The sequence below is a fragment of the Cervus canadensis genome, chromosome 2 (genome assembly GCF_019320065.1).
Source record: "Cervus canadensis isolate Bull #8, Minnesota chromosome 2, ASM1932006v1, whole genome shotgun sequence".
Classification (NCBI taxonomy): Eukaryota; Metazoa; Chordata; class Mammalia; order Artiodactyla; family Cervidae; genus Cervus; species Cervus canadensis.
The window spans coordinates 8818913-8843262 of record NC_057387.1 but is presented as its reverse complement, the minus strand read 5'-3'; the positions used below and the strand labels follow the sequence as shown (position 1 = coordinate 8843262).

Genomic DNA, 24350 nt, shown 5'->3' with positions numbered 1-24350 from the left:
TCTTGGTTCTTTAAAGGGAAGTGCAGGGGGTCTCTTTCCTGCAGCCTGGATTGCTCTTGTACTCCCTGCCTTCCTCCACAGGATCAAACAAACAGACCTGACCCCGAGGAGAGCCCCAGGTTTTAGGACTCAGAGGCAATACTGCACTTGTCCTTCCTTTACGAATGTATCACCAGTCCAACCTCTGACCCGGAAGACCACCTTGTCTGCAGCCCAGCTTCCCTCTGAGTACCCTCGCCCTCCCTCAACTCTCCCTAATTACCCCAAGCCTTCCCTCCCCCAGCCCCAGCTTCATTTACCTCCGACTCATCTCATCTTATTTTTAGCTCCAGCTTTTTCCTTTCTTAATATGGTGATGAGCTCTTAGGCCCGTGTGGGGACAGGGGCTGAGGAGCCCTGGACATTGGGTGCGGGGGAGGGGAAGGAGGCTCCCGGGGCCTGGGGGAGAGGTGGTGGAGGTAGGAGGATCCCGGCCCTTGTGGAGCCGCCCTGGCCTCAGAAGGTTATCCGTCTCCCCTGCCAATCCTGGAGCCATATTTAGACAGGACCAGGTGGGGGCCGAGGGTGCCAACCCCAGGGGCAGCTCCGGTTCCCTCCCCGCCCCCTGCTCCTAGTCCTCCTCTGGACCCTTTTTCTCTTGGCTCTGTCGGCAGTTTCTCCAGGACCGGCAGTGTCCTCTGTCCACTGCTCTGGGCCATTCCCGCCCCACCCCCACTGTGAGCCCCCAGCTCAGGATTTGGGACCCAGGGGCCCCTCCCTACCCCAGCTAACCTCTTCTAGACGAGACGCACCAACACAGATCCCACTACCTCCATGAGCGCTGCAGACAGGATGGGGGCCAGAGCTGTGCCCGGCCTTCGGCTGGCACTGCTGTTGCTGCTGGTGCTAGGGTCACCCAAGTCAGGGGTGCAGGGGGAGGAAGGGCTCGACTTCCCTCAGTATGACGGTGTGGACCGTGTGGTCAATGTCAACGCAAAGAACTACAAGAATGTGTTCAAGAAGTACGAGGTGCTGGCGCTGCTCTACCACGAACCCCCCGAGGACGACAAGGCCTCACAAAGACAGTTTGAGATGGAGGAGCTGATCCTGGAGGTGAGTGGCGGGGTCTGCAGGCTGGCAGAGCAGGCTCAGCCCCTCTCTGCACCCCTCTCTCCTACAACGCCACATGGATCTTTGAGGGTGGGATTGCGGGGAGAGGCAGTGCAGCAGGATCCTGCTTCCACTAACAGGACACAAGTGGCATATGACCTTGGCCCAAAGAGAGAGAGATTCAGGAACCCCAAAGTACCCCTGTAGTCAGGCAATGTTAGGGAAGGAGAATCTCTCCTCCATGCTAGAGGAGGCTGGTAGTACTAGGTTTGGCTAGGACTGGGGTGACCTTGGAAGGGGGGCAAAAAAGGAAAAGAGAGTTTCTTCATGGGAAGGAAAGGAATTGCAGTGCACCCCCAAATCTACCATCCTAGCCAGAACGTGCCCGTTCTCTATACACTTTAGGGGCTGCACCCCAAAGAGTTCCAAACGGTATAAGTACAAATGTCATTGACATTTTATTTGCATGTCATTGTTTAGTCGCTAAGTTGTGTCTGACTCTTTTGTGACCCCATGGACTGTAGCCCACCAGCCTCCTCTGTCCATGGGATTTCCCAGGCAAGATACTGGAGTAGGTTGTCATTTCCTTCTCCAAAGGACCTTCCCGACCCAGGGATGGAACCCACATCTCCTGCTTGGCAGGCAGATTCTTTACCACTGAGCCATCTGGGCAGCCAGCATGTCGCTGATTTCACAGCTAAAGGTGTAAAGGAGCCCACTATGCCTCCCACTGGCCTCTCAGGCCCCTCTCCCCTCCCCCATCCCATCTGCCCCTACTGAATCAAGCTGGGCACGCCAACTGGAAAATTCTTGTGTTTGGAGGCGGCTTCACCATGCCTTCCCCAAATTGTCTTTGTGGGAAGACTCTCCTCACCCGCTAGCTGACCTCGGGCATAAAGGAGAGAGGGCCTATTGTTACAAGAAAAAAGCCCGTGTTTGTAAATGATTGGAGACTTGGTCACAGAGCCCTCCAGGAGCCGGGATGTGTTGGAGTCTCCTTGTCCAAGCTGCTGCAGCCCCTCCTCTAGCTTGGCAGCACATAGAGGCCCCAGCTTGCCCAGAGCTTGGAGTATTTCAGGGCAAGACACCAGGATTGCAGGCTCTCATTTCTGTGCGCCCCTGCCGTATGCTGGAACCTGCCATCTGATTAATGAGCTGAGTATTTTTATCTTGAGTGCTCAGCATCCCTGGCCATCCACCTGCCAACCGTCTCCCTGCCCTGTCCTCCTGAGAATCTGAGCACAGACTCGGGTACTCAGATGGGTAAAGGTGGGGTAAAGCTGCAAGCTGGGCCCAATGCAGAGTGCATCAGGGTTGAGAACCTGGCGAGAGGGGGTGGGGTGGGCGGGGCCCAGGGACAGGGACCTAGGGCTGACACTCCATAGCCTAAGGACAGGCTGAAGTGGACAGTGAAAAGCAAAGTCCCATTGCATTGAGGAAAGACAGGCCTATTTCACCTCTAGCCTCTTTGTCAGTCTCTTTGCCTCTGAGGGTAACCAGCGTTTGCCCCAGTGACCTCTGCTCTTGGCTCTGCATCTCTCCCCGCTCCTCCGCAACATGAACAGACCCCATCACCACCCTTGCTCTCTAAAATTCTCCCCATTGGGAGTCACTCAGAAGAATCCAAGGGGCGCAGAACATCACCCCCACACTGATGGCCTTAGTATGGAGGCCTTAGTATGGCCTTAGTATGGAGGACAGGGCTCAGCTCTGAAGGAGGGAAGGGCCCCAGGCATTCTGAAGTCAGATCCCTCAGCATCCCTAAGGAACCCATAAGTACATGCACAGTGCCTTCAAGTTCATCATAATAAGCACACTGTAAATGAGCAACAGGCTTCCCAGGTAACTCAACGGTAAAGAATCCACCTGCCAAGCAGGAGACGCAGATTTGATCCCTGGGTGGGGAAGATCCTCTGGAGAAAGAAATGGCAACCCACTCCAGTATTCTTGCCTGGGAAATCCCATGGACAGAGGAGGCTGGTGGGCTACAGTCCATGGGGTCATAGAGTCGGACAGGACTTAGCGCCTAAACAACAATAAGTGAGCAATAAGTGTTCAAGGATTAAATTTGAACCAAAGACCAAAAAAAAAAAAAAAGAAAAAAAATGGGAGGGTGGGTGGGGTAGAAGGGAAAGTAGAGATATCCTGGGTCCTGGAACAGCATCAAGGCCTCATAGTCCCAGAATCCCCAATGACCCAACTCAAAAGAAAGAGATGGGAACTAGTGGTTATTAAGACTTTCAGGGGCTGATTTTAACCCTAACTCTCCCTTCAGTTAGCAGCCCAAGTCCTAGAAGACAAGGGTGTTGGCTTCGGGATGGTGGACTCTGAGAAGGACGCTGCTGTAGCCAAGAAACTAGGTAAGCATAGGAGGAGCAGGAAGGGGAAGGTGGCACGGGAGAAAAGACGGACATTTGCAGGGGTGTGGCTGGGGATTCCAGGCTCTCCTTTATTCCTTACAGAGAACCATGCTCAAATCTCAGAGAGAGGTGGAGGTGGCCTTCTTTGTATGTACCTAAAGACAGGACTAGGTGCTGGAGGAAAGGGGGAATCAGGGAACACAAGTGCGGCTGGGGAGGCCTCCGCAAGCTCCTCGTCCCACCCCTCCCCACCCGCAGAGCTGCGGGCCGGATGTTACAGCACCAGCCGCCAGGGGGCAGCACAGGCCGGAGACGGGACTCCGGATGTGGATGGGGGAGGGGTGGTCAGTAATGAAGTCATCCGGTCAATAATAGCAGAAGGTTAAAGGGCCCGGGCTGGGAATTAGCAACTAGAATTCTCAGAGGCGGTAAAAGGAATATCTGCCCTTGGTTATGGCAAATAGAGAAAGGGAGACATTTTGCTAGAGTCTGTATCTCCCTTTGTCCTCTCCTTCCACCCGCCTCTGACCTCTTTCTCTCTGGAGAGCCGCTGGGGCCAGACTAGAGGGGGCTGGACCTCAGGGATGTAGGGGCTAAGAGGCAGTGGAGGTGAGCAGGGCCGGGGGCAGGGGAGGTGAAGGATGGGAGCGAGGGTCCAGTGGGATTATGGAATGGGCTGTGACCCTGGAATCTGTGGGAAGGCTGGAATCATGGCCCACCTCTGGCTCCCTCCCTAGGACTGACTGAAGAGGACAGCGTTTATGTTTTCAAGGGAGATGAAGTCATTGAGTATGATGGCGAGTTTTCTGCTGACACCCTGGTGGAGTTTCTGCTTGATGTGAGGAACCCTTGGACCTAATGGCCTTGCTTAAAGACCTCATGCCTGTTCCACCAACTCCAGCCTCACACACAAACACACAAAGGCAACAGAGAGCCCTTCCTCCCCAACAGAGAGCCCCTTTCTCCCTGACCCCTCTCCCTGTCTCTGCCAGAGTTCAAAGACTCACTGTAATTCCTTCAATGTCCTTGCTCTTCCAGGTCCTAGAGGACCCTGTGGAATTGATTGAGGGTGAACGAGAGCTGCAGGCATTTGAGAATATTGAAGATGATAACAAACTCATTGGCTACTTCAAGAACAAAGACTCAGAGCGTGGGTAACCCTCAGACTCCACTGTCCCCTCCCAGCCCCCCATTTCATCTGTCCTCCTCCCTCTCCACTTCACCCACTGGCTCAGACCCCTGCCTCCTCACCCCTCTTGCCAGGGTGGGTCCATCGGCTGCTCTGATCTCCCTGCACTCTGCGAGTTTCTCAGACTGGCACCAAGGCGTTTCCCTTCCCCGCCCCCTCACCACCATATCTCTTCTCAGAAAACTAGAGGGGGTGGGTCTCAGAGTGAACCCATTTGCCAAAGAACTGGGGAGACAGAGAGAGGCGGTTCCCTGGCAGACCCTGGTTCCCCCAGAGACTGACTCTGCACTCCCTCCTCAGATTACAAAGCCTACGAGGACGCGGCGGAGGAGTTCCATCCCTACATCCCCTTCTTCGCCACCTTCGACAGCAAGGTTTGCGGCCCTGAGGTCCCCTCACTCCTCTCAACTGCCCTCCAGACCCCCTCCCAGAGTCGACGGGGGCCTCCTCCGTCCCTACACACGCCACCCCACCCAGGCTTCCTCCACTCCACAGGTTTCAGATGACCTAACCCACCCCTCTCAGGTTCAGCCAAAGCCCAGACAAGTTAAGACACGAGTCCAGTGTCACAATAGCAGTGACAAGGGCCCAGGTTGTCTGACTCCCTGTTTGATACCGGCTCCCCCCGTAACACTCTCCATTAATACTGCTTCCCCCGCTGAGCGCATGTCCCCTGCTCCAATTCCCCCATCCCCTTCCCCAAAAGGTGGCAAAGAAGCTGACCCTAAAGCTGAATGAAATTGATTTCTACGAGGCCTTCATGGAAGAGCCTGTGACCATCCCAGACAAGCCCAACAGTGAAGAGGAGATCGTCAACTTCGTGGAGGCGCACAAAAGGTAGGGCGTGGGGGCAAGCCCCTGGGCAGCGTGGGCTCCTCCTCAGGAACACGTCTGTGAGATGGGCCAGGGGAACGGCAGCTGCCCAGGAGCCTGGTCTCACCAGGAGATGAATACATCTCTGGGGACCAGTGCTCACTGATGCACCGATGGTCTTGCACAGATGGTCTTTGCACCCCAGCACTTAACCAGAGCCTGATGGGGCACAGAGGGTGCCCCATAAATCTGTACAGTTCACTGTGATGTGGACTGAGACCAGTGTTGAGTGCCTGTGGTCTGCTAGGAACTCTGAAGTGCTCTCTTTCTTATTCTATTTAATCCTTTAACAACCTCAGCTGAGGACAGTCCACAAGGAGTGTCAGAACAGGGATCCTAAGCCACCTCTGACCCGTGGTGTTTGTCACGCATTACCTGCACCAGTGGTTCTCAGCAGGGCTGGAGGGAGTGGTGAGGTAGGGGACGACTGTCCTCCAGGGGATATTTGGCAATGTCTAGAGACACTTTAGGAGAAGGAAATGGCAACCCACTCCAGTGTTCTTGCCTGGAGAATCCCAGGGACGGCAGAGCCTGGTGGGCTGCCGTCTATGGGGCCATACAAAGTCGGACATGACTGAAGCGACTTAGCAGCAGCAGCAGCAGAGACATTTTTGGTTGAAGAGAGTGCTATTGCTATTTAATGGGTTAAATGCTGAGGCTGAGAAACCCTGACCTACACTCACACATAATTCTCTTCCTTCACAGTACTCCACAACTGGGAACACCCATTCATCACTGTAAACACTGCTTACTCTCACTCTCCCCCACTAGATTATGGTTCTCTTCCTCGGGGCAGGAATATGTTGGCCTCGTTCAATTCTGTCTACACAGCACCTAGCACAGCGTTTAGAACATCTCCAACACTCAATCTGTGCATGAATGAATGAACATCCAGATGTCCAGTTCTTTCTCCCAAAAGCCTCTTTTCCAGTCCCCTGGCCCACCCTCTGCTCTCCCACCTGCTTTAACCATGCAGTGATCTGGGCCTGGTGCCCGGAGCTTCATCTTTTCCAGATGGCTTTGTTCTGGGCTACTAGCTGTCTGTGCCCTAGGTGTGACCCCGTGGCAGCCTCTGCTTCCAGGGATCCGCTGGAGCCACGGGTGTCCTGACCCGCTGAGTACTGACTTTCTGTCTCTTCTAGATCAACCCTGAGGAAACTGAAGCCTGAGAGTATGTATGAGACTTGGGTGAGTGCCCCTGGACGGGGCCAGGCCCTGGGTGAGCGTGGGAGAATTCAAGTCCTGGGAACATCTAGTCCTGCTGCTCCTCACATCTTGCTTGTAGGAGAGACAGTGCACCAGCCAGGGTTGAGGGTTTCTGTTCTGAAGAATGTGTCAGGAGTTGGGGGACACACAGAACGTGATAAAGATGACAAAAGAGGAGCCCTAAGCTCTGGGGCTGAAGGGTTGGTTAGAGGAGTGTGGGTGAGAAGAATACACCTGCTTCAGAAGCTAGATTGCCACAAGACTCAGGTCCAAGGAAGATCTAGGGTCTGTTCTGGGCTCTGTAACTTGAGGGAGTATAGCTAAGGTCTTCCTCCCCACACCCTTCCACAGGAGGACGATCTGGATGGAATCCATATTGTGGCCTTTGCAGAGGAAGCTGATCCTGGTGAGGAAGGAATCCTGGATTGGATTTGGGAGGCAGGGGCACTGGTGAGGGGGAGATGGGGTATTAATTCGAGTGTAGGCTTTTAACACGCAAGATGTGTTTTTTCAGAGCGCAGTTTGCCAGCTAGACATGTGGCGCTATGGGAGGCGGGCGCAGAGAGCTGGAGGCCAGTTTGCTCTGTGCCCCGCCACACCCTTACCACCTGTGTTCCCTCCAAGATGGCTATGAGTTCTTAGAGACACTCAAGGCCGTGGCCCAGGATAACACGGACAATCCTGATCTGAGCATCGTCTGGATCGACCCTGATGACTTCCCCCTGGTAAGAAGCGTCGCCGGGCACTGCTGTCCTGGCGGGGCCTTCGCCTGTGGCATGTCCTCAGGGGTCTGTTTCAGAGTTCCTATTCCCCGCCTCCCAGTGGAGGACCCTACTGCATGCTCAGGGGGCCAAGGGCGTCCTCAGAGAGAGGACACAGGTTGGGACGTGTGGGGACCGCAGGATTCCCAGAGCAGAGGCTGAGCAGGTAGCTCAGGTGTCCAGGGCCGGCTCTTTCTAGAGACATCCAGAGTTTGGGGGAGCAGGGGGCACATTAACCCTGCATGTGGGTGTACATAATCACAGAACCAAAGCACAGAGACGCCATGTCTCAGGGCAGGGCTCTGTTACCTAACATTCTTTGTTGAAAAGAGAACTAGATAAACAAACACAAGTATGAGGACCAATGGCAGTTACTGGTTATAATTACCTTAGAGATGCAGAAACTGAGGGTCAGGGAGAAGTGACTTGCCCTGAGTCACAAAGTCAATCAGTAGCAGATCCAGGATCAGAGCAGCTTTCCTATCTATCGGTGGTTTTCTTCAGAAGGAAGCGGCCAGTGTTCCCAGCTGACCCTCTTGATACTTTCCTTTTGGTATATCTACTTTCTTCAACTGCTTAGTTCTACCCGTTCCCTTCAGGGACTGTGGCTGGACCCAGCCCCCACCCACCGCGGGCTCACAGGGTCCTCTGTCTCCCCCTTGCTGGCCCTCACATACACCCTCCTGGACTCAGGTATTCCTAGTCTCCATTAAGTTTTACCATATATGGTCTCTCCACAGCTGGTTCCATACTGGGAGAAGACATTTAACATCGACTTGTCAGCCCCACAAATAGGAGTCGTCAATGTTACTGACGTGAGTTTCCTTCCATCATCCCTGGCTGACCTCCACCTCTGCTTCCCAGCATAGCTAGTTCTCTGCTTTGCTAACTAGGAATTGAGGGCCCTTCCCAGAGGAATCAGACCTGCCCAGTCTAATGGCTGGAAAGAGGGAAAGATTCCTGCCCTGAACACACTCCTGCCTGCTTCTATCTGTTGGAATTTGGCTGCTTGTCCTTCAAAGCCCAGTTCAGATCCTCTCTTCTCCATGAAGTCTTTCCAGATCTCCCATTTGGAATCATTTTCTTCCTCACAGAGCCCATTTGGCATTGAGAACATGACTTTTATATAGCTATTATGTATCATGTGTGTCTCTTCCAGTAGTCTTTGAGCTTTTAGAAGGCAGAAATCTTCTCTGTCACATACATCAGATGCTTTAAAAACATTTGTTGAGTTGAATAGGTCACAGTCTGCTTTCATATAATTCTCAGTCTAACTGGTGAAGTAGATATTCCATTAACTACCAGGCCAAATCTGATAAACTCTATAATAGAGATACAAATAAAATGCCAGGAAGGCGCAGAAATCAGTGACCTCTACTTGTGAATCAGAGTGAGTTTATAAGGAGTAGAGTTTAAAGTGGAGATTGTTGTAAATCAGCCATACCTCAATTTTTAAAAATAAAGAATAAATTAATTAAATCTAAAAAATTTAAATACACTGAAGTTCTATGAGTGAAAATTATGAGAAGTTATTTCCAAACTGATGGAAAAGTTACTGCAAAAGGTCAAAAAGAAGGAAAATGAGTATCAGGCCTGGGAAAAGGCAAGTCAGATTTTATGGCTTGAGAGTCCAGAGATCTCTGAGGATGATGCCAGAGAGGCAGGTTTTGGAAAATCCTGAATGCTAGAGACTTTCTGACTTTATTCTCCAGGCCATGAAGAGTCACCAGTGGTCTTGCATCAAGGGCATGATAGAGAGGTCTGTTTTGTGAAGTTCAGCACAGCAAGAGCTTGTAAGAAAGACCAAAGGGAGAAGGTCTAGTTGCTGATCCAGCTGTTCTTTCTATTCTTGCTGTCACTATTCCAACCTAGACCTTCATCAGAACAGTTTTCCTGCCCAGTGACAGAGGCAGAGAAGGGGACAGAGGGTGTACAGAGGCCAGAGGGTGGGAGGACAGGTCAGGAGACCTGAATCAGGCTCAGCTTTGAGCCCAGTCTGTGCGTGTCCTAGGCGGACAGCGTGTGGATGGAGATGGATGACGAGGAGGATCTGCCCTCCGCGGAGGAGCTGGAGGACTGGCTGGAGGATGTGCTGGAGGGCGAGATCAACACGGAGGACGACGATGAAGAGGACGATGATGATTAGTTGCCGCGGCAGCCGCCTCCCAGCCCCACCCACTCTCCTCCTGCTCCCCTCGCCTCCCTCGAGCTCCTCCAGCGACACTAGGTTGTCCTCTGCCATGGGGCTTGTTGGGGTCTATACGCTAGGTGCTGCGATTTCCCGACACACTAGCTCAGCTATCTTCTCTGACTTCTGTTTCCTGTCCCACTACGTCCCTGTATCAATTCTTTGTTTCTTCCATCACTCCCTACATGCTTTCTTGTGATTCCCCTCTCACCATATCTACGGGTTCCCATCTCTTCTGTCCCCTCCACCTGAGCAACTCCTCCCTACTCTCTCAAGTCCTCTGTCCTTCTGACTGTCCTATCCCTGGCCAGAGGGATGGGAGAGTACTGTGTTTGGGGCTGAACTTTAGCAATCTCTTGTTAATGTATTTGGGTCAAATGAGAGACCTCAATAAAGGATCTGGGGCAACATTAGCAAGTGTCTGCTGATGAGGTCTCACCCCTATGGCAGAAGGAAGGCAGCTAGAGGATGGGGGATTCAGGTGTGGGTACCTTCTCAGGGGACTGTGATCACAAGGGGGTGGGGCTCTTCCCTCCAGACAGTTACTCCAGAGAAGCTTGGGTTATTTATCTGCTGCAAGTCAACAGCGCTTTTCTGAACACATGGTGTTCCTCCAGAACCACTGTCAGGCTCTGGGAGAACAGAGAGTGCTGGGCCTGTCCCTGCTCTCGAGCTGATTAGTCTCACTGGGAAGTCAAGACAAGCGCACTAAACAATGAAGAAAAATACAAAGCAATATATAATTAAGTGATTATGTGCACTTGATAGCATCCTCCCTTGCGGCTCTTATTTGAACGGCAAGATTGAGCCCAAATAACACTTCCTTGGTGAGGCCTTCCCAGAGGTGGCCCTTCCTGCAGCTCCCTCCTCTGGGTTCCCACCACACGCTCTCCATCCACCTCCTTGCACCCGTATCCTAGTGTCTGTCCATCCCACCAGACTGTGAGCACTTGAAGGAAGGAAGGACCCCAGGCTTTTTCTCTGTGTCTACAGGGTTTGTTACACAAAAAGTCCTTAGTAAATGTTTGCTGGAAGAAGGAACAAATGAATAGAAGAGACTCAAAAAAGAGAGATGAGAATGGGTTTTGATGGCTTCATAAAGGAAATGAGTATTTTCTAGGTCTTAAATGAAGAGTGGAATTTGACTGGGGCAAAGGAGTTGGGGAGGAGACATTTCAAGTGGTGAAAACATCAAAAGCACTGTCGGAATGTGTGTGCCATGCTAGGGGCACAGAGAGGCCACACAGACAAGAAGAGTTCACGTGGTGGCCGTGAGGTGGGTGTGCACCCAAGGCTAGGTGGCAGAGGTGTCCTGTGAGCTAGGGAGGAGGAGCAACATGTAAGCTGGCAGTGATGAGCAGGATGGACAGAGGGAAGGAAGCTGATGGAGATACCAGAGGCAGGGAGTCCAACTCTTAGCAGACCATTACAGTAATCAAGTAGAGTTGGGAGAGTGTGGACTGGAGCGGTGGTCAAGGGAATGCAGAGGAGACCTTGTATTTTGTACAACAGGGATTCCCCCAGACCTGGGGGCCCGCTGGCGATCCTGGCAGGAAGGACCCACATTCTCTCCAGCACAGGCCCAGGCTGGGGTAAGTGTAATGGAGTCTGGATCAGGCGTGAAGGACAAGCAACTGAACAAGCCCATAACTAACGGATGTTACAGTTTTCATAGTCTGAGTATAAAGGCACTGCTGGACAACTTAAGAGGATGTCTGAGCATGGAAGAATGAGACCTTAGGTGAGAGAAGTTTTCACCCTCCACAGACAAATCCAGGAAGTCTTCCTGGAGATGGTGGCAGAAGTATAAAGTAGAAACCACCTATTCATCCAACTTGTACCCATCTAATAAATGTTTAATACATGGTATGGGCACTGGGCCAATACAAAAATATTGCAGAACTTACTCTCTAGCATAGGTCAGTGGAAAGCCCCAGACTAAATAATAGCTTCCATGTTTTAAGCATCCATCCATCCGTGCCAGTCACTAGGGACTTAATTTCTAAACCTCACAAGAACCCTGTGAGACAGACATCAGTGTTCCCATCTTTACCCACAAGGACACTGAGGCTCTGAGGCATAACCTGCCCAAGAGAGGAGCAGGGCCAGCATGAAGCCCGAGTCCCCTTACTTGGCTGCCTCTGAAAGACTGGACCTTTCACTGACTGTAGACAAGTCATTCAGTTTTTCTGAGTCTCAGAGGTGGGTCAACAAAACAGGTTTTGGCCCTACAACTCAGAACAAAGGAGACAGATGCAAAAGCAAATTAGAGTATGTTACTATCACAGGGGCAGTGACAGGGCACCCGGGGAAGAGGATGGCATAACAGAGAGAAGGGCTGTGAGGCCCAAAGCAGCACAGCCTGACCTCTTCTGGGGGAGTGTAGTCTCAAGAAAGGAGGGGCTCACCTGAGGCTTCCTGAGGGTCCCCTGCTGGAACCGGGGTGAAGGAACTCAGGCTGGTACTGAGGTGAAGCCGGGGCATCCCCGGAGGGGACACAGACACTGATGGGGCTCAGACCTCATCGGCAGGCTCTGCCAGGGTTGAGGAGAGACCCTTTAGGCTGGAGAGGAAAACAGAGGCTTTTCTACTTCTTCCTTCCCGTTCGAAGTCTGCCTGAGAATCTGAGGGAGGAAAGTCCCTAGGGTAGAGGGAAGTGAGAGCTGCCATGCTGGGCCTGGGCAGAGGGGTAAGGCAAAGAGAGTGAAGCACGGCTTTGCAAGTTGTCTATATTTGCATGCTGAGCTCATTGCTGCTCTTTTTCTCCCTAGAAAATAAAATTACATCATGATGGGGGGGGGGGAGGGAGAAGGCTGGAGGGTGGTATATTTGGGAAAGGTGAGAGGAACACAAAGGGCGGCTGGCATCATCCTGGAGAGAGAAGATCTGTAACTCCAGGACAGGCGAAGAAAGCCCCCACTTTGCTTCTGGACTCCACTCCTCCCAGCTCTCCCACCTTCAAGGTGGATAAATCTGAGTGGTCATTTACTACGGCTCCCCTGACCCATAAAGGGAAGAAAAAGGTTTTTTCAAACACGGAGTCAAGCAGCTAAAAGGATCCAAAGGCCAAAGGCCTTCCAAACTCTAACTTACTCTTGGCCATCTAGGGTCCCAGCCACTGTGATCACGGAAAGGTCGTAAGAGGAGGTGTGTGTTCCTTTGGGAAGAATTAAATCTGAGAACGGGGTTTTGCTGTTTAGGGGAAGAGGCAGCATCACTAGTCCAGTCCTCCCTACTTCTGCCCCCATCCCGAGAGTCTTCCAGAACCCCAGCCCCCTCCCGCCTCCCCTCCCCCTCTCCCGCCCCTCCCCGGCTCTGACATCACGGGCCTGCCGGGTGGGGTGAGGCGGCGCCGGGCTCGGGCTCAGGCTCCGCGGGCGGAAGAGGCGGCGGCGGCGGCGGCGGCGGCAGGAGCGGCGGCGGCGGCGGCGGGAGCCGAGGCGGAGGCTCCGGACGCTGCTCAGGAACCGGGGACGCCAGAGTGCCCGCTCCCCGAGCGCTCAGCCCCGGAGGCGGTGAGAGGGCCGCGAGGGGACGTGTCGCGGGGAGGGGCAGATCTGGGGTCTGGGCTTGGAGGGGCGTCGATCCGGGACTCCTGGGGACAGATGCGGAGCGTGGGGGCCCCGGGCGGGTCCGCTCCGTGTCAGGCCCCACGGCCTCCGTCTCTGTTGGTGTGCTCGAGCGCGGAGTGCGTGCTGGAGGCGGCGTGGCTCCGGCCGCCCGTTCCACGGTGAGCGGCAGTTTGGGAGTCGGACCGGGGCCTGGGGATTGGGATGCAGCCTGCTTCCCGCCCAGCCGGCTCGGCTGGGCCGGCTCCCGCCCCTCCCTCCCCTTCTGTGGCCTCGGACTCGCCTCGGCTGGCGGTCTCGCTGCCCAGCCCTGCCTCAGCTCCGCCGGCAGCCGCCCCTACTCCGGCAGCTGGTACCACGTGCCTTCATCCAGTCTCTGCACCTGGGGAAGAGGTGGGATTGTCGAAGGCTAGTCCCGAGGGAAGGAATCTGGAGCTGGGGGGTGTAGAGGAGTGAAATAGCTAACGTAAAACCTATTAATTTCATATAATCCGTGTCAAAACTGTCAGGGACACACACACACCTACAAGAGACACTCCGGCACACACGGTGACACATACCCATGTGACTCTTACACACATCAGCTGCACACAGCAGATCACAAACAGCCTTGCACTTGGGCATCCAAGCCCCCACCTCGTCCCCATTGCCTCCCACGTGCAAGTCTCCTGGAAGAATGTCAGTCTAACAGGACAGCTGAGGGGGGGCCACCATCCCCAAGTCCACCCTGATTTCCTGGGCATTTTCTCCCAGCCCTAGGCTTCGGATTGCCCCTCTTCAAAAAACAGTGAGGGAAAAAAAGGTAGAAAATCCTGGTCGCATTCCAGGACAGGGAGACAGGATCTTGAGGGTGAGTGAGGCTGGTACTTTGAAACTGGGTGAGTAGTGAGGGTAGGGGCTGCTGGTGGCCTCTCTTGCTGGGTCCAGTTGGAGCTTATGGTGCTGGGAGTGGCTGGCTTCTGGGCTTCTGAGTGGCCAAGGGATGGAGGAGGGGGTGGAAGAAAGGGAGAGGGAGAAAAAGAAAAAATGAGTATGAGTCAGCCAAGGATGGAGCCCAAGTCAGAGAGAGAGAATGAGGGGAATGTGTGTGACAGGCAGACAACAACAAGAGAGGGACACAGGGACAGAGATACAGTCAGGGAACAGGGAGAGGAAGGAAGTGAGAGTCATAGACGGTCAGAAGAGTGCAGAGAGTGCTGGGGAAGGAGGCTCAGAAATTAGGGAGGATGAAAGCAGGATGGAGGTGAGACCACTGGGAGTTAGGGGAAACATGCTGAATATGTATGTTTTGTTTCCCTATGTGTCTGGCCTCCAGGCTGTCAGAGCGATTAGCTTTAATTGCTCTTCCCTTTGTGGTTAAACACTCCACTGGGGAAATTGCCAGAGATGCCCTAGGCTGCTGGCTGCCCTGGTTGCCTACTTCCTCACTTCCCTGACACCTGTGCCCATCGTGTGTCCATGTATTGTCATGCACGTATAGGACCAGAGTTACACCCTGCCATGCCATCCCCTCACTCTCTTAACACAGCGTCACCCACTGTGCAGTGGTAGGCATCACTAACCTGTGTGCGAACTTATTTTCTTTACAGCAGGGACACTCACTCCTTCCTAGTATAGCTATAATAGTACAGTAGCTCTGTGTATTGAAATGAGGACACCAAGTCACAGAACCCAGGAATACTAAGGTATTCTTGGCTACCACCAGGTAGGATAGGATGAAAGCCCATTTGAAGACCAGGGACAGAGGTAATAGATGAGGAAGAGATAGAGATGGGAGAGAAATACAAGTAGAAAGAGAGAGAACCAGATGATTAGAGAATAGCACAGCCCTACTCCCTCTCTCCTGCCCTGCTCTATCCAATGCCTGGTATCTCCTCTTGCTCTCATCTTGGGTCCAGTCTTTCTTCTCTTAGACTCAGGGCTAGAAGCTTAACATTGTCTCTGTACTCAGGGGTAACCCATTTTGCTTCTTGCACTGAACATTTGGAGGTCCAGGTGTCCTACCCCAACCCCTCATTCCCAGGCTGGCTCTGGAATCTTAGAATCCTCTTCTTCCTACTTTATAGATATAAATGCATCCCCTGCCCACCACAAAAAGTTGAATAGAAGCTAAGGGGAGAAGTCAGCTGTGTATGACTGTAAAGGGATAATTAGGGATGGACTACAGGACTGCCTGAATTTGGGGCCCAGATCAAACTTAACCCGGCACTTTCTGGCCCCATCCCTCTGCTTTGCTGTGATTACCACCCTCTCAAGCCCAGGCTGTAAGACAGACAGTGCCAAGCCCCCTTCTGCCTGCTCCAGGGATCTCCAGGTCCTTGCAGTTCCCCTCAGCTTAGGCAGCTGCAGCAGATGTGAGGGAGGGAGGGGTAGCAGCTCCTAATCCTAAGGCTTCTTAAATTGACGAGGATTTGGAACCAAATGCTAGGGAGTGGGGATAATCATGAATTAATGTCCAAATGCATAGAAGTTCTTTTGGTGCTGCCACCTCCCCCACAGAAGTTTACCCCAATTTGCCAGACTTCTCCAGGTGCCCCCAGGGCCTGCCTCTCCGTCCCCAGTGCCCACAGAGCACCCACCAGTCATGTTCCCAACCACTGCCATCCTAGAAGCTCAGAATATAATCCTTAGCTCTTGCCCCTCTTCCTCAGCATCCTCAGTTGGTTTGACTTTTGTCAGGGCCCCACCTGGAGCCAGCTCAGGAGGAGAGGGAGGCAGGAAGGAAGGTGTGAGGAAGCGGTGAGCAGAGCACAGAATGATCTGGGAGGGAAGGGGACTGACTTCCTGGCAGCCTCAGCTCCGGTTCCCGGTTCCTGCCCGAGTATCCTGTCCGAAGAATGGCCTCCACCCAGGCCGCCTGGTGTTGCCTGGGCAGCCTCTGCCCTGTTCCAGAGATCAGGAGGACTTTCTGAGCTATGGGGACAGGAGAATTCTCTATAGGCCCTATGGAATTCTGAATCTTGGGTGAGAAAAGCAACATGGAGAGTGAAGGAGCCAAGCTTCTGCCAAGCCGCACCCATCATGGCCAGACTACAACTGAATAATGGTTGACCAGGGAGACTTGAGAACCGAGTAAGGAAACTCCCCCCAAACTTCCCTACCGTTGTACCTGCTGCCACACCCAGGCCTGGGCAGACTGTCTCCAGGGAGGCAGGCAAGCAGGCTGCCTTTCCCCTCTCCTTTCTGTCTCTTCTCACTCACCATTCCCCACATCCCTCCCATCCAGTGGTGTCATTGTCCTGACAACTGGGGGGACCAGAACTGAGGTTTCCATGGTAACCACTGAGCTCAGGCTGCAGCCTCATTGTGGACTGTGCGCGCCCTGTCCCCTTCCCGCCGCCGCAGGAGTCCTCGTTTGCAGCCTGTCTCTCCCTCTCCCAGCCCGTTTGCTGCCTCCAAACTGTAGGCCCCCTCTTGCCCTTCTTCTTTTCTCTGGATGTAAGCTTGTGATTATCTGCCTGCTTTCACACACTGGCCAGTCACACACACACACACAGGACCACATGCACTCAGCACCGCTCATCCAGTGCTGGCACATACACATCCGTTACCAGAACATCCAGACACGCCCACAGAGCGCAGCGCTGCCCCCTCCCTGTGCCTGGGCCATGCTCGCGCACACACGTTCCCACCCTGTTTCTCTCAGGGGCCTCCTTGTATCTGTTTCACTCTGCTAGAGAGAGGTCCTACCCACCGCCCCCAGGCTTGACAGGTGGGTGTCTTAATACACATGAATCCCTTCCCACCTACCTCCCCTCTAAGTCTGTGTTTTTGATTCAGAGTCCTAAATCTTCTCCCAGGAGCTGCACACACACACACACACACACACACACACACACACACACACACACACACACCCACACACCTCCCCCCTCCCTTCCAGAGCTACACACACACACACACACACACACACACACACACCCCTCCCCCTCCCTCTCAGAGCTACACACACACACACACACACACACACACACACACACTCCCCCTCCCTCCCAGAGCTACACACACACACACACCCCTCCCCCCTCCCTCCCAGAGCTACACACACACACACCCCTCCCCCTCCCTCCCAGAGCTACACACACACACCCCTCCCTCCCAGAGCTACACACACACATACCTCCCCCCTCCCTCCAGAGCTACACAACACACACACACCCTCCCCCTCCCAGAGCTACACACACACACACCTCCCCCCTCCCTCCCAGAGCTACACACACACACACACACACACACTCTCTCTCTCTCTCCCTCCTCCCACAGTATCTCTCATTTACAAACTCTTCTTCGATGTGAACAGTATCTCTCATTTACAAACTCTTCTTCGATGTGAAAGCAGGGCACCATGATCCTAAATTCTGTCCCATTTTCTAGCTGAGGGCTTGGTCCCAGAGTCTCCTCGATGGGGGCAGTCTTCTTGAGGGCCTCCTTCCCAAGCTGCCCTTTTCTTTTCTGTTCTTTCCATGCCCCCCTTCATTATTATCCCCATCATTCCCCTTGTCTCTATACCCCCCTATCCTGTCCTTGGATTATCAGTGGAGGGGGCGGGGGCTGAGCTCCAGAGCCTGCTGCTGTGACCTAGATTTCAAGGCGGAGACGGTCCTGGTGCTGACAGTCAGAGAGCATTGTTCCTGGCCCAGCCTGGCAGGGCCACTGCTGGGCCCTTCTGTTTGGTTGCACCTGGGTGTGCAAGTGAGCATGCATATAAGTGCCTGTTTCTTGTGGGGGTCATGCTGGCTCTGCCGCCTGGCTTATTGTGTTTGTGTCATGGTGCCTGCCACCAAGGGAGGCTTGTTTGTTCTGGTCCAAGTAGGGGGCTGGGAATGGGGCCTTCTGGGTCCACACCCCTTACTATATAGTGGCCATGCTTCTCTGCCCCAGTTTTCCTTCATATAAACAGAAATAAGGAAAATGGGGTGTTGTCGACTAGCCCCTCTCTGCAATTCCTAGCCCACTGTTGGAGAGATTTGTGGGCAGTTTCCTACAAGGTCTTCTCCCTCCTTGCTCCACCCCTTGGCCTAGCTACAGAGTGTTTATGGCATAACTTGTTTTTGTAAATGCTTTACTTTTCTAATTATAAAAGAAATATAGTCCTGGGCCGGGGGGGGGGGGGAAGCCCCTTTTTAAAAACCTACCACTAGAGTTGTATATTTTGTCAAATCCAGAAAGTTCATTCTAAGGCCTGACCTTTTTTCTTTCTGTCTTAGCCATAGTCCGTATCTTAGTGGAAAAGGAGGGTCTTTGATGTCCTCTCCCTTTTCACCCCAGAATCATGAAAGGGGCATGGGGTGAAGGCCTAAATGAGATCCAGCCTTCCCAGCTTTTCGGAGGTCATGTTGAAGGTAGTGCCAGCCGGATGTTGATGGAAGCAGAAGTGGCAGCCCCCTTCCTGCCAGACTTTCCCAAAGCAGCATCTGAACCCCTTCCCCCTGCCACCCAGCCAGCCTGAGAACTGGGCAGGGGGCCAGAGCCAGCCGCTTGGTATTCTTGGGCGCGGGGGCTGCAGGCATAGCACAAAGGCTAGGAGAGAGGGTTGTGTGGAGGCCTGGCAGCCATCAGGGGAGAAAATGGGCTCCACAAAGGTGGGGCTGTAGCCCCCTGCTTTACCCTCCCCACCCCCACCCCGAGACCTAATGACTGAATGCAGGGCTGAGCATGGAGGGGCCCGGGGACCATTAGACCAGGCAGCTAGGCATCTATCCAAAAATGAGTCACTAGTGGTGTAGTGGGGAGTTGAACTGAGGGACCCCATTTGCTTCTGGAAAAGAATGGGAGCTAGAATACGAGCCCCCGCCAGCCCCTTCTTTTTAGCTTCTTACTCCCACAGCAAGCCATTCCCTGGTAGTTGTTTTGGAGTGTTTTGTTTTGTTTTTTGACAGGGGGAGGGGTTGCAGGTGGGTGGGGCGATCTGGGTGAGAAAGTCAGGAGCAGGTTGCTATGGTAACCGCCTCCTCAGTCAGGGAGCGGTTGCCAGGGTTACTGTTACAGGGAGGAAAAGGAAGAAAAAAGATGGTGGGAGAAGGAGGTGTGATTTTTCACTCCAGCCTCGAGCTTGGTCCCTAGCTTTCCAGTTACTTCCTGTCTGCTCCTATCTCCCTTGGGTCGTCCTTTTCTCCCTCCAGCCCTGGCCTCCCCAGCCTGGGTTCTGGGCACATTCCTGGCAGGGCTGAGGAAGTGGGCAGTGCCAGTGAGTGAACCAGATCCTGAAGCGCAAGTTCAGCGTCCTGTCTCCTTGTTCCCCCAACTCCAGTCATGGCCGAGTACGGGACCCTCCTCCAGGACCTGACCAACAACATTACCCTTGAAGATCTGGAGCAGCTCAAGTCAGCCTGCAAGGAGGACATCCCCAGCGAGAAGAGTGAGGAGATCACTACTGGCAGCGCCTGGTTTAGCTTCCTGGAGAGCCACAACAAGCTGGACAAAGGTGGGGGAGGGGACACAGGCATCTTGCCGCCAGCCCCTCATGTGGCTCAGTTCATGCAGCAAGCAGAAATTAGACCTCATGCACAAAGTGCACGCCTCTCTGACAAGGCAGGATACGAGGAATGCTCTAGGAGAGGAGGCTGGCTCTAGGGCAGTGGTCTTTACATTCTTCATGGTTCCGCTGTTAGTAAAAATATTAATTCAGTAGAAGAGGTTACTCAGATCCTACTGTGCTGTGCTGTTATCACATATATGATAGAACATTAAAGTAGAAGTTAAAAGTGGTAAGAATTTAAAACCACAAGTTCTATCATTTTCTTGTCTACTTTGAGAGACCACTGCTCTGGAAAGGGCTTTGGGGAGGAACTGGTGTTTAAGATGGTCCTGAAGGGCAAGAGGGATTTCAAAGGTAGGATCCAAAGGAAGACATGCTAGGCAGAGGGACACAGTATGTTTAGAAGTGGCTGGAAAGGTAAGTTGAGACTGTGCTCTGGCGGGCCTTGAGCGATGCAGCATTTGATAGGTGAGGTGAATAACCTGAGGGCCCTTTCAGAGAGATTAACCTGTAGCGTGGAACATAGGGAGGCTGAAGGCGGACATGCTGCACTCAGGAGACTACTGCAGTAGAGGGGGGGACCCAGGCAAGAGGCATCGGCAGTCTCCTAGAACTGGCCAGCTCATAGACATCCCTCTGGTCCGAACCTTCTTGTTCACAATTACCCTTCTCACGAGGCTCAGGATCTCTCCCAGGTTGTCTCAGATCCCACCCTTTCAGTCCCACATGTGCTGTGAGGAAATTCTGATGCATGTTGTGGTTTTGTCACTAAGTCATGTCCTCTGTCCATGGGATTTCCCAGGCAAGAATACTGCAGGGGGTTGCCATTTCCTTCTCCGGGGATCTTCCAAGTCCAGGGATCGAACCCGAGTCTCCTGCATTGGCAGGCAGATTGTTTACCACTGAGCCAGCCACCAGGGAAGCCCCCATTCTGATGCTTACTTGGAGGAAAAGTGGAAGAGGGACAGGGTGGATGATGGGTATTTGGAAGGCCAATTCATTTTCTCTGCTCCCCTCCCCTCCCATGTGGAACCTGGCATTTCACCTAAATCTCACATTCTAAATCTGTAATCTTGAAACTTAACTGATCTGCCCTTCCTGGGAATAGTCCTCTGTACTGTTTTTCGCCCTGGCTTTCTTTCCCTGGCTTAGTCACCCCTCGTCTTCCAGGGGGAGGCCTCACTCCTCCGGTGGGAGCACTCAGTCTCTGTTCTTGAAGCCCAGTCCAGTACTGTAGGGGAAGCTGACAGCTACAGTCTAGCTCTGACCCTCAGTCTCCTGCCTTCCTCTAGACAACCTCTCTTATATCGAGCACATCTTTGAGATCTCCCGCCGTCCTGACCTCCTCACTATGGTGGTTGACTATAGAACCCGTGTTCTGAAGATCTCTGAGGAAGATGAGCTGGACACCAAGCTAACCCGTATCCCCAGTGCCAAGAAGTACAAAGGTAAGAGGCCATGCCTTTAATGTGCACCTTTGCCCCTCCCATGGAGTATCTGTGGAATACTTGAATTTTGGGAGAACAGAGGCTCTGTTAGCCTACCTGCTGTCTCCCATGACTTCTGTCCCTGGACATGTCCCTTTTTGCCCTCAGACATTATCCGGCAGCCCTCTGAGGAAGAGATCATCAAATTGGCTCCTCCACCGAAGAAAGCCTGAGCAAGGGAGAGGAAGAGGAAGGTTGGACCTTCATCAGACTACTCTTTCCCCATCCTCCAGGGGAGGGGCAAGGGCAGCCCTCCCCCATCTACCCACTTACTAACCTGGTCCTAACCCCCTTACTGTGCGCGTGTGTGTGCGTGTGCGCACGCTCTGGCTGTCTGTCTATATGTCTAGCTCATCTAGTTCCTCCTCCTTGTGAGGGGATGGGGGTCAGGGGCTGGGGCTGGGGGTGGGGCTGTTTCCCCACTCTAGGGGGAGTTGGGGGCTATTTCTATGCAAATAGAAATAGACACATTCTCTTACTTCCCTTTCCTCCACTCTTCCCCTACCTCCCAGAACTGTGGGAGCAGAAAGGACCTGTGTTTTCCGACGTTGAGGAGGCGAGGCGGGAGTGAGGCATGGGAGAGTGGGGTGAATCTAACGAAAAGCAGTGAGAGGGAAAATGAAGAGGCCACCCAACCCCCACCTGGAAGGGGCAAAGAGAAGCCAGAGTTTGTGTTTGTACCCCAATGCTGGACTGGCTGAGGAGTCCTGTTTCCAACTGTTCCTCAGGTTAGAGGGCCTGGGCACCAGCAGGTCCCCTTTTGCTCCCCTTTCATAGGCCTAGGGTGGGTATGAGCCAGAGATCACTGGATCCTTCCCTGGCTCCAAAGTTCAAACCCCATGGATAACCCAGCACTGAATTCCACCCCCATCCCCCACCTCTGGAGAGACTATGCTGGGAACATGCCCCCACCACTGAGCCTGAGGGGATGAAGGCAGAGAGGAGTCCCCTTTTCTACTCCTTTATTCCTACTCAGACTGTTGCACATACTAACCTTGGGAGTTCCTAGAATAGAAATCCTTAGGTTTTAATTCCAGTCCTGTTTCCACCTACAGAGTCCCAATGTGGTTATTGCAGGCAACGTTCCCTCTCTCCGTGGTCTAGAAGCCCCTACCCCAAGATAGAAAGAAGGGAAGAAGCTAACTACAGTGTTTCTGTTGCACTGATCCCCAATTCAGTCCAGGAGGGGGCTTGGTAACCCCTCTCCCTCAATATCCTGGCACCTTGGGCTTGTGAACACCTCCTAGCCAAATCACTAGAGTACAGTGACCGCAGCCTCCTGCCTGTCCCGAGTCAGCCCTCCCCACCCTGACCGTGCTAACTGTGTGTACATATATTCTACATATATGTATATTAAACCCGCACTGCCATGTGTACCCTTTTTTGTGGTGTCTAGCATTAACTTATTGTCAAGGCCCGGGCGGGGGTGGAAGGAGAATGCCACAGTGAAGGGAGTGGCAGAGTCAAATTGCTATATAGTCGAAAAAGAACACTTTTTTAAACTTTAATTTCACATGCAATCTCAAGAGACTATTTAGAGAGTTTAAGTGAGGTGGGGAGCTTTTAGGATGTTGGGAGCAAAACTTCAGTGGGAGGGAAGGGCTGGCTGTTGGAAGAGGGAAGAAGCCAGACTGGCTGGAGAGCACCCTCTACTAGCCTAGCCCAGCCCAGCCCAGCCCGTCTCCTCTGGCCACTGCTGCGGACACCTGCCTTAAAACATACACCTCGAGTACTCCACGGTTTTGCCTTAAAGGACCTTCCCAAGTTTCCCCAGCCCTGTCTGGCTTTCTCCCTCAAGGAGAGAGAGATGCTGGTAAAATTAGGAGGTGGAAAATGAGCATGAATTGTCCTTCCAAGCCAGGATATGTTATGTGAGATGGAGTCTGAGAAAGAGAGAGAGAGAGAGAGAGAGAAATAGGGAATAAAGAGGCTCTTCAAAGCGAGGCTTCCTTTGAAGAGAGGAGAGGATGAGATGAGAGAAGGGAGACAGGGTTCATTTTCAGCAGAGTGTAGTAAATGTCTCTGTAAGGCAAAATAATCTAAAAAGACTAACCCGCCCTCCCATCCCAATACTGCTGTGAGATCGCCCCATTCTGTGCTCCTCTGTCTGCAGTGTGCACGGCCTTGTTCTAACCCTGGAATAAAGGTGATTGATTGTACTGTACCTAACTGATTTTAGAATTTCTGTGAATGACCAAGATTTTGGAGGCTTTGGATGACTGGGAAGGGAGGGAGAGCAAAAGTTACCCCCAAATCCTTAACTGCAGCCTGGAACAGAGATCAGGAAAATACCCCTAAGTAGTATCTCTCCCTTCCCTCATCTTCTAAGTATCACTGAACTGTGAGGTGTATTCCACTTATACAGTCTCCAGCTGGAGCCCAACTGCTGGAAACACGGATATACCAAGCTGGACTTCCTAAAACTGTAGTAAGACTAAGGTCAGGCACCACACTGAAAGGAGCAAAAACAGCCCACCACAAGTGAATGGCTCACATATCACACACAGAGCAGCAGTCAGGAAAAACAAAAAAAAAAAGCTTTACTGAGAGAAAATACACAACAAATTCCAGAGTGCATGGTTTCAGCCCACTCCGTCACCCTACCAGCAGTAAGAACACAGACCGCTCACAGGCACCACACATTCCCTACCTCTGGAAGAAGTGCAGCGGCCAACACCTGGTCTGAGAGCTGCTAGGAAAAGGGACAGGAGGAAGGAGTATCTGGGAATCCCATCCTTTCACTCTCCCCTTCCTTCCTGGCCTGTTCTAGTGGAATCTGACTGTCCCAGGATGCAGAATTCCTAGCTGGGGACAAAGAAATAGCAGCAAAAGCATTTAAGGGCAAGAATTCAACTGGGACTTTCCTGTTTATTGACTACTGACACAATAGGTGTCTGAGCCCCAGGCACCTTAATCAATCCTTAGATTAATGACTTGTCCTTCAATCCCAAGATATGGAAAGGTGGACAATGTAGAAAGTCAAACCCAGGAGGTCTTTCCCTATATTCTTCCATTAGGAAGGGAGCTGGTGTGAAGCTGGATAGCTTAAAGAATCAAGCAGATAAAGGTTAGAGTGAGTGTGTCTTCTATCACACACGGTACTAGGAAAAATGGTCTGCAGTGGCAGGACCCTTACTGAAGTCATAGTTC

The 24350-nt window shown here is 52.9% G+C and overlaps 2 protein-coding genes across 2 annotated transcripts; both read left to right on the top strand.

The window, feature by feature from the left end:
- The first annotated feature begins 496 nt into the window (after positions 1 to 496).
- CASQ1 (calsequestrin 1) lies at positions 497 to 10079 on the top strand. The gene is made up of 11 exons (XM_043451951.1): positions 497 to 1092; positions 3365 to 3449; positions 4187 to 4287; positions 4488 to 4599; positions 4939 to 5012; positions 5345 to 5475; positions 6654 to 6699; positions 7069 to 7123; positions 7342 to 7442; positions 8219 to 8293; positions 9490 to 10079. Exons 1-11 carry the CDS (start codon positions 814 to 816, stop codon positions 9622 to 9624), a joined length of 1194 nt encoding a protein of 397 aa, XP_043307886.1. The 5' UTR covers positions 497 to 813; the 3' UTR covers positions 9625 to 10079.
- Positions 10080 to 13005: 2926 nt separating this feature from the next.
- PEA15 (proliferation and apoptosis adaptor protein 15) lies at positions 13006 to 23364 on the top strand. Its single transcript, XM_043451915.1, has 4 exons — positions 13006 to 13181; positions 19486 to 19659; positions 21006 to 21161; positions 21309 to 23364. Exons 2-4 carry the CDS (start codon positions 19488 to 19490, stop codon positions 21371 to 21373), a joined length of 393 nt encoding a protein of 130 aa, XP_043307850.1. The 5' UTR covers positions 13006 to 13181; positions 19486 to 19487; the 3' UTR covers positions 21374 to 23364.
- The last annotated feature ends 986 nt before the right edge of the window (positions 23365 to 24350 follow it).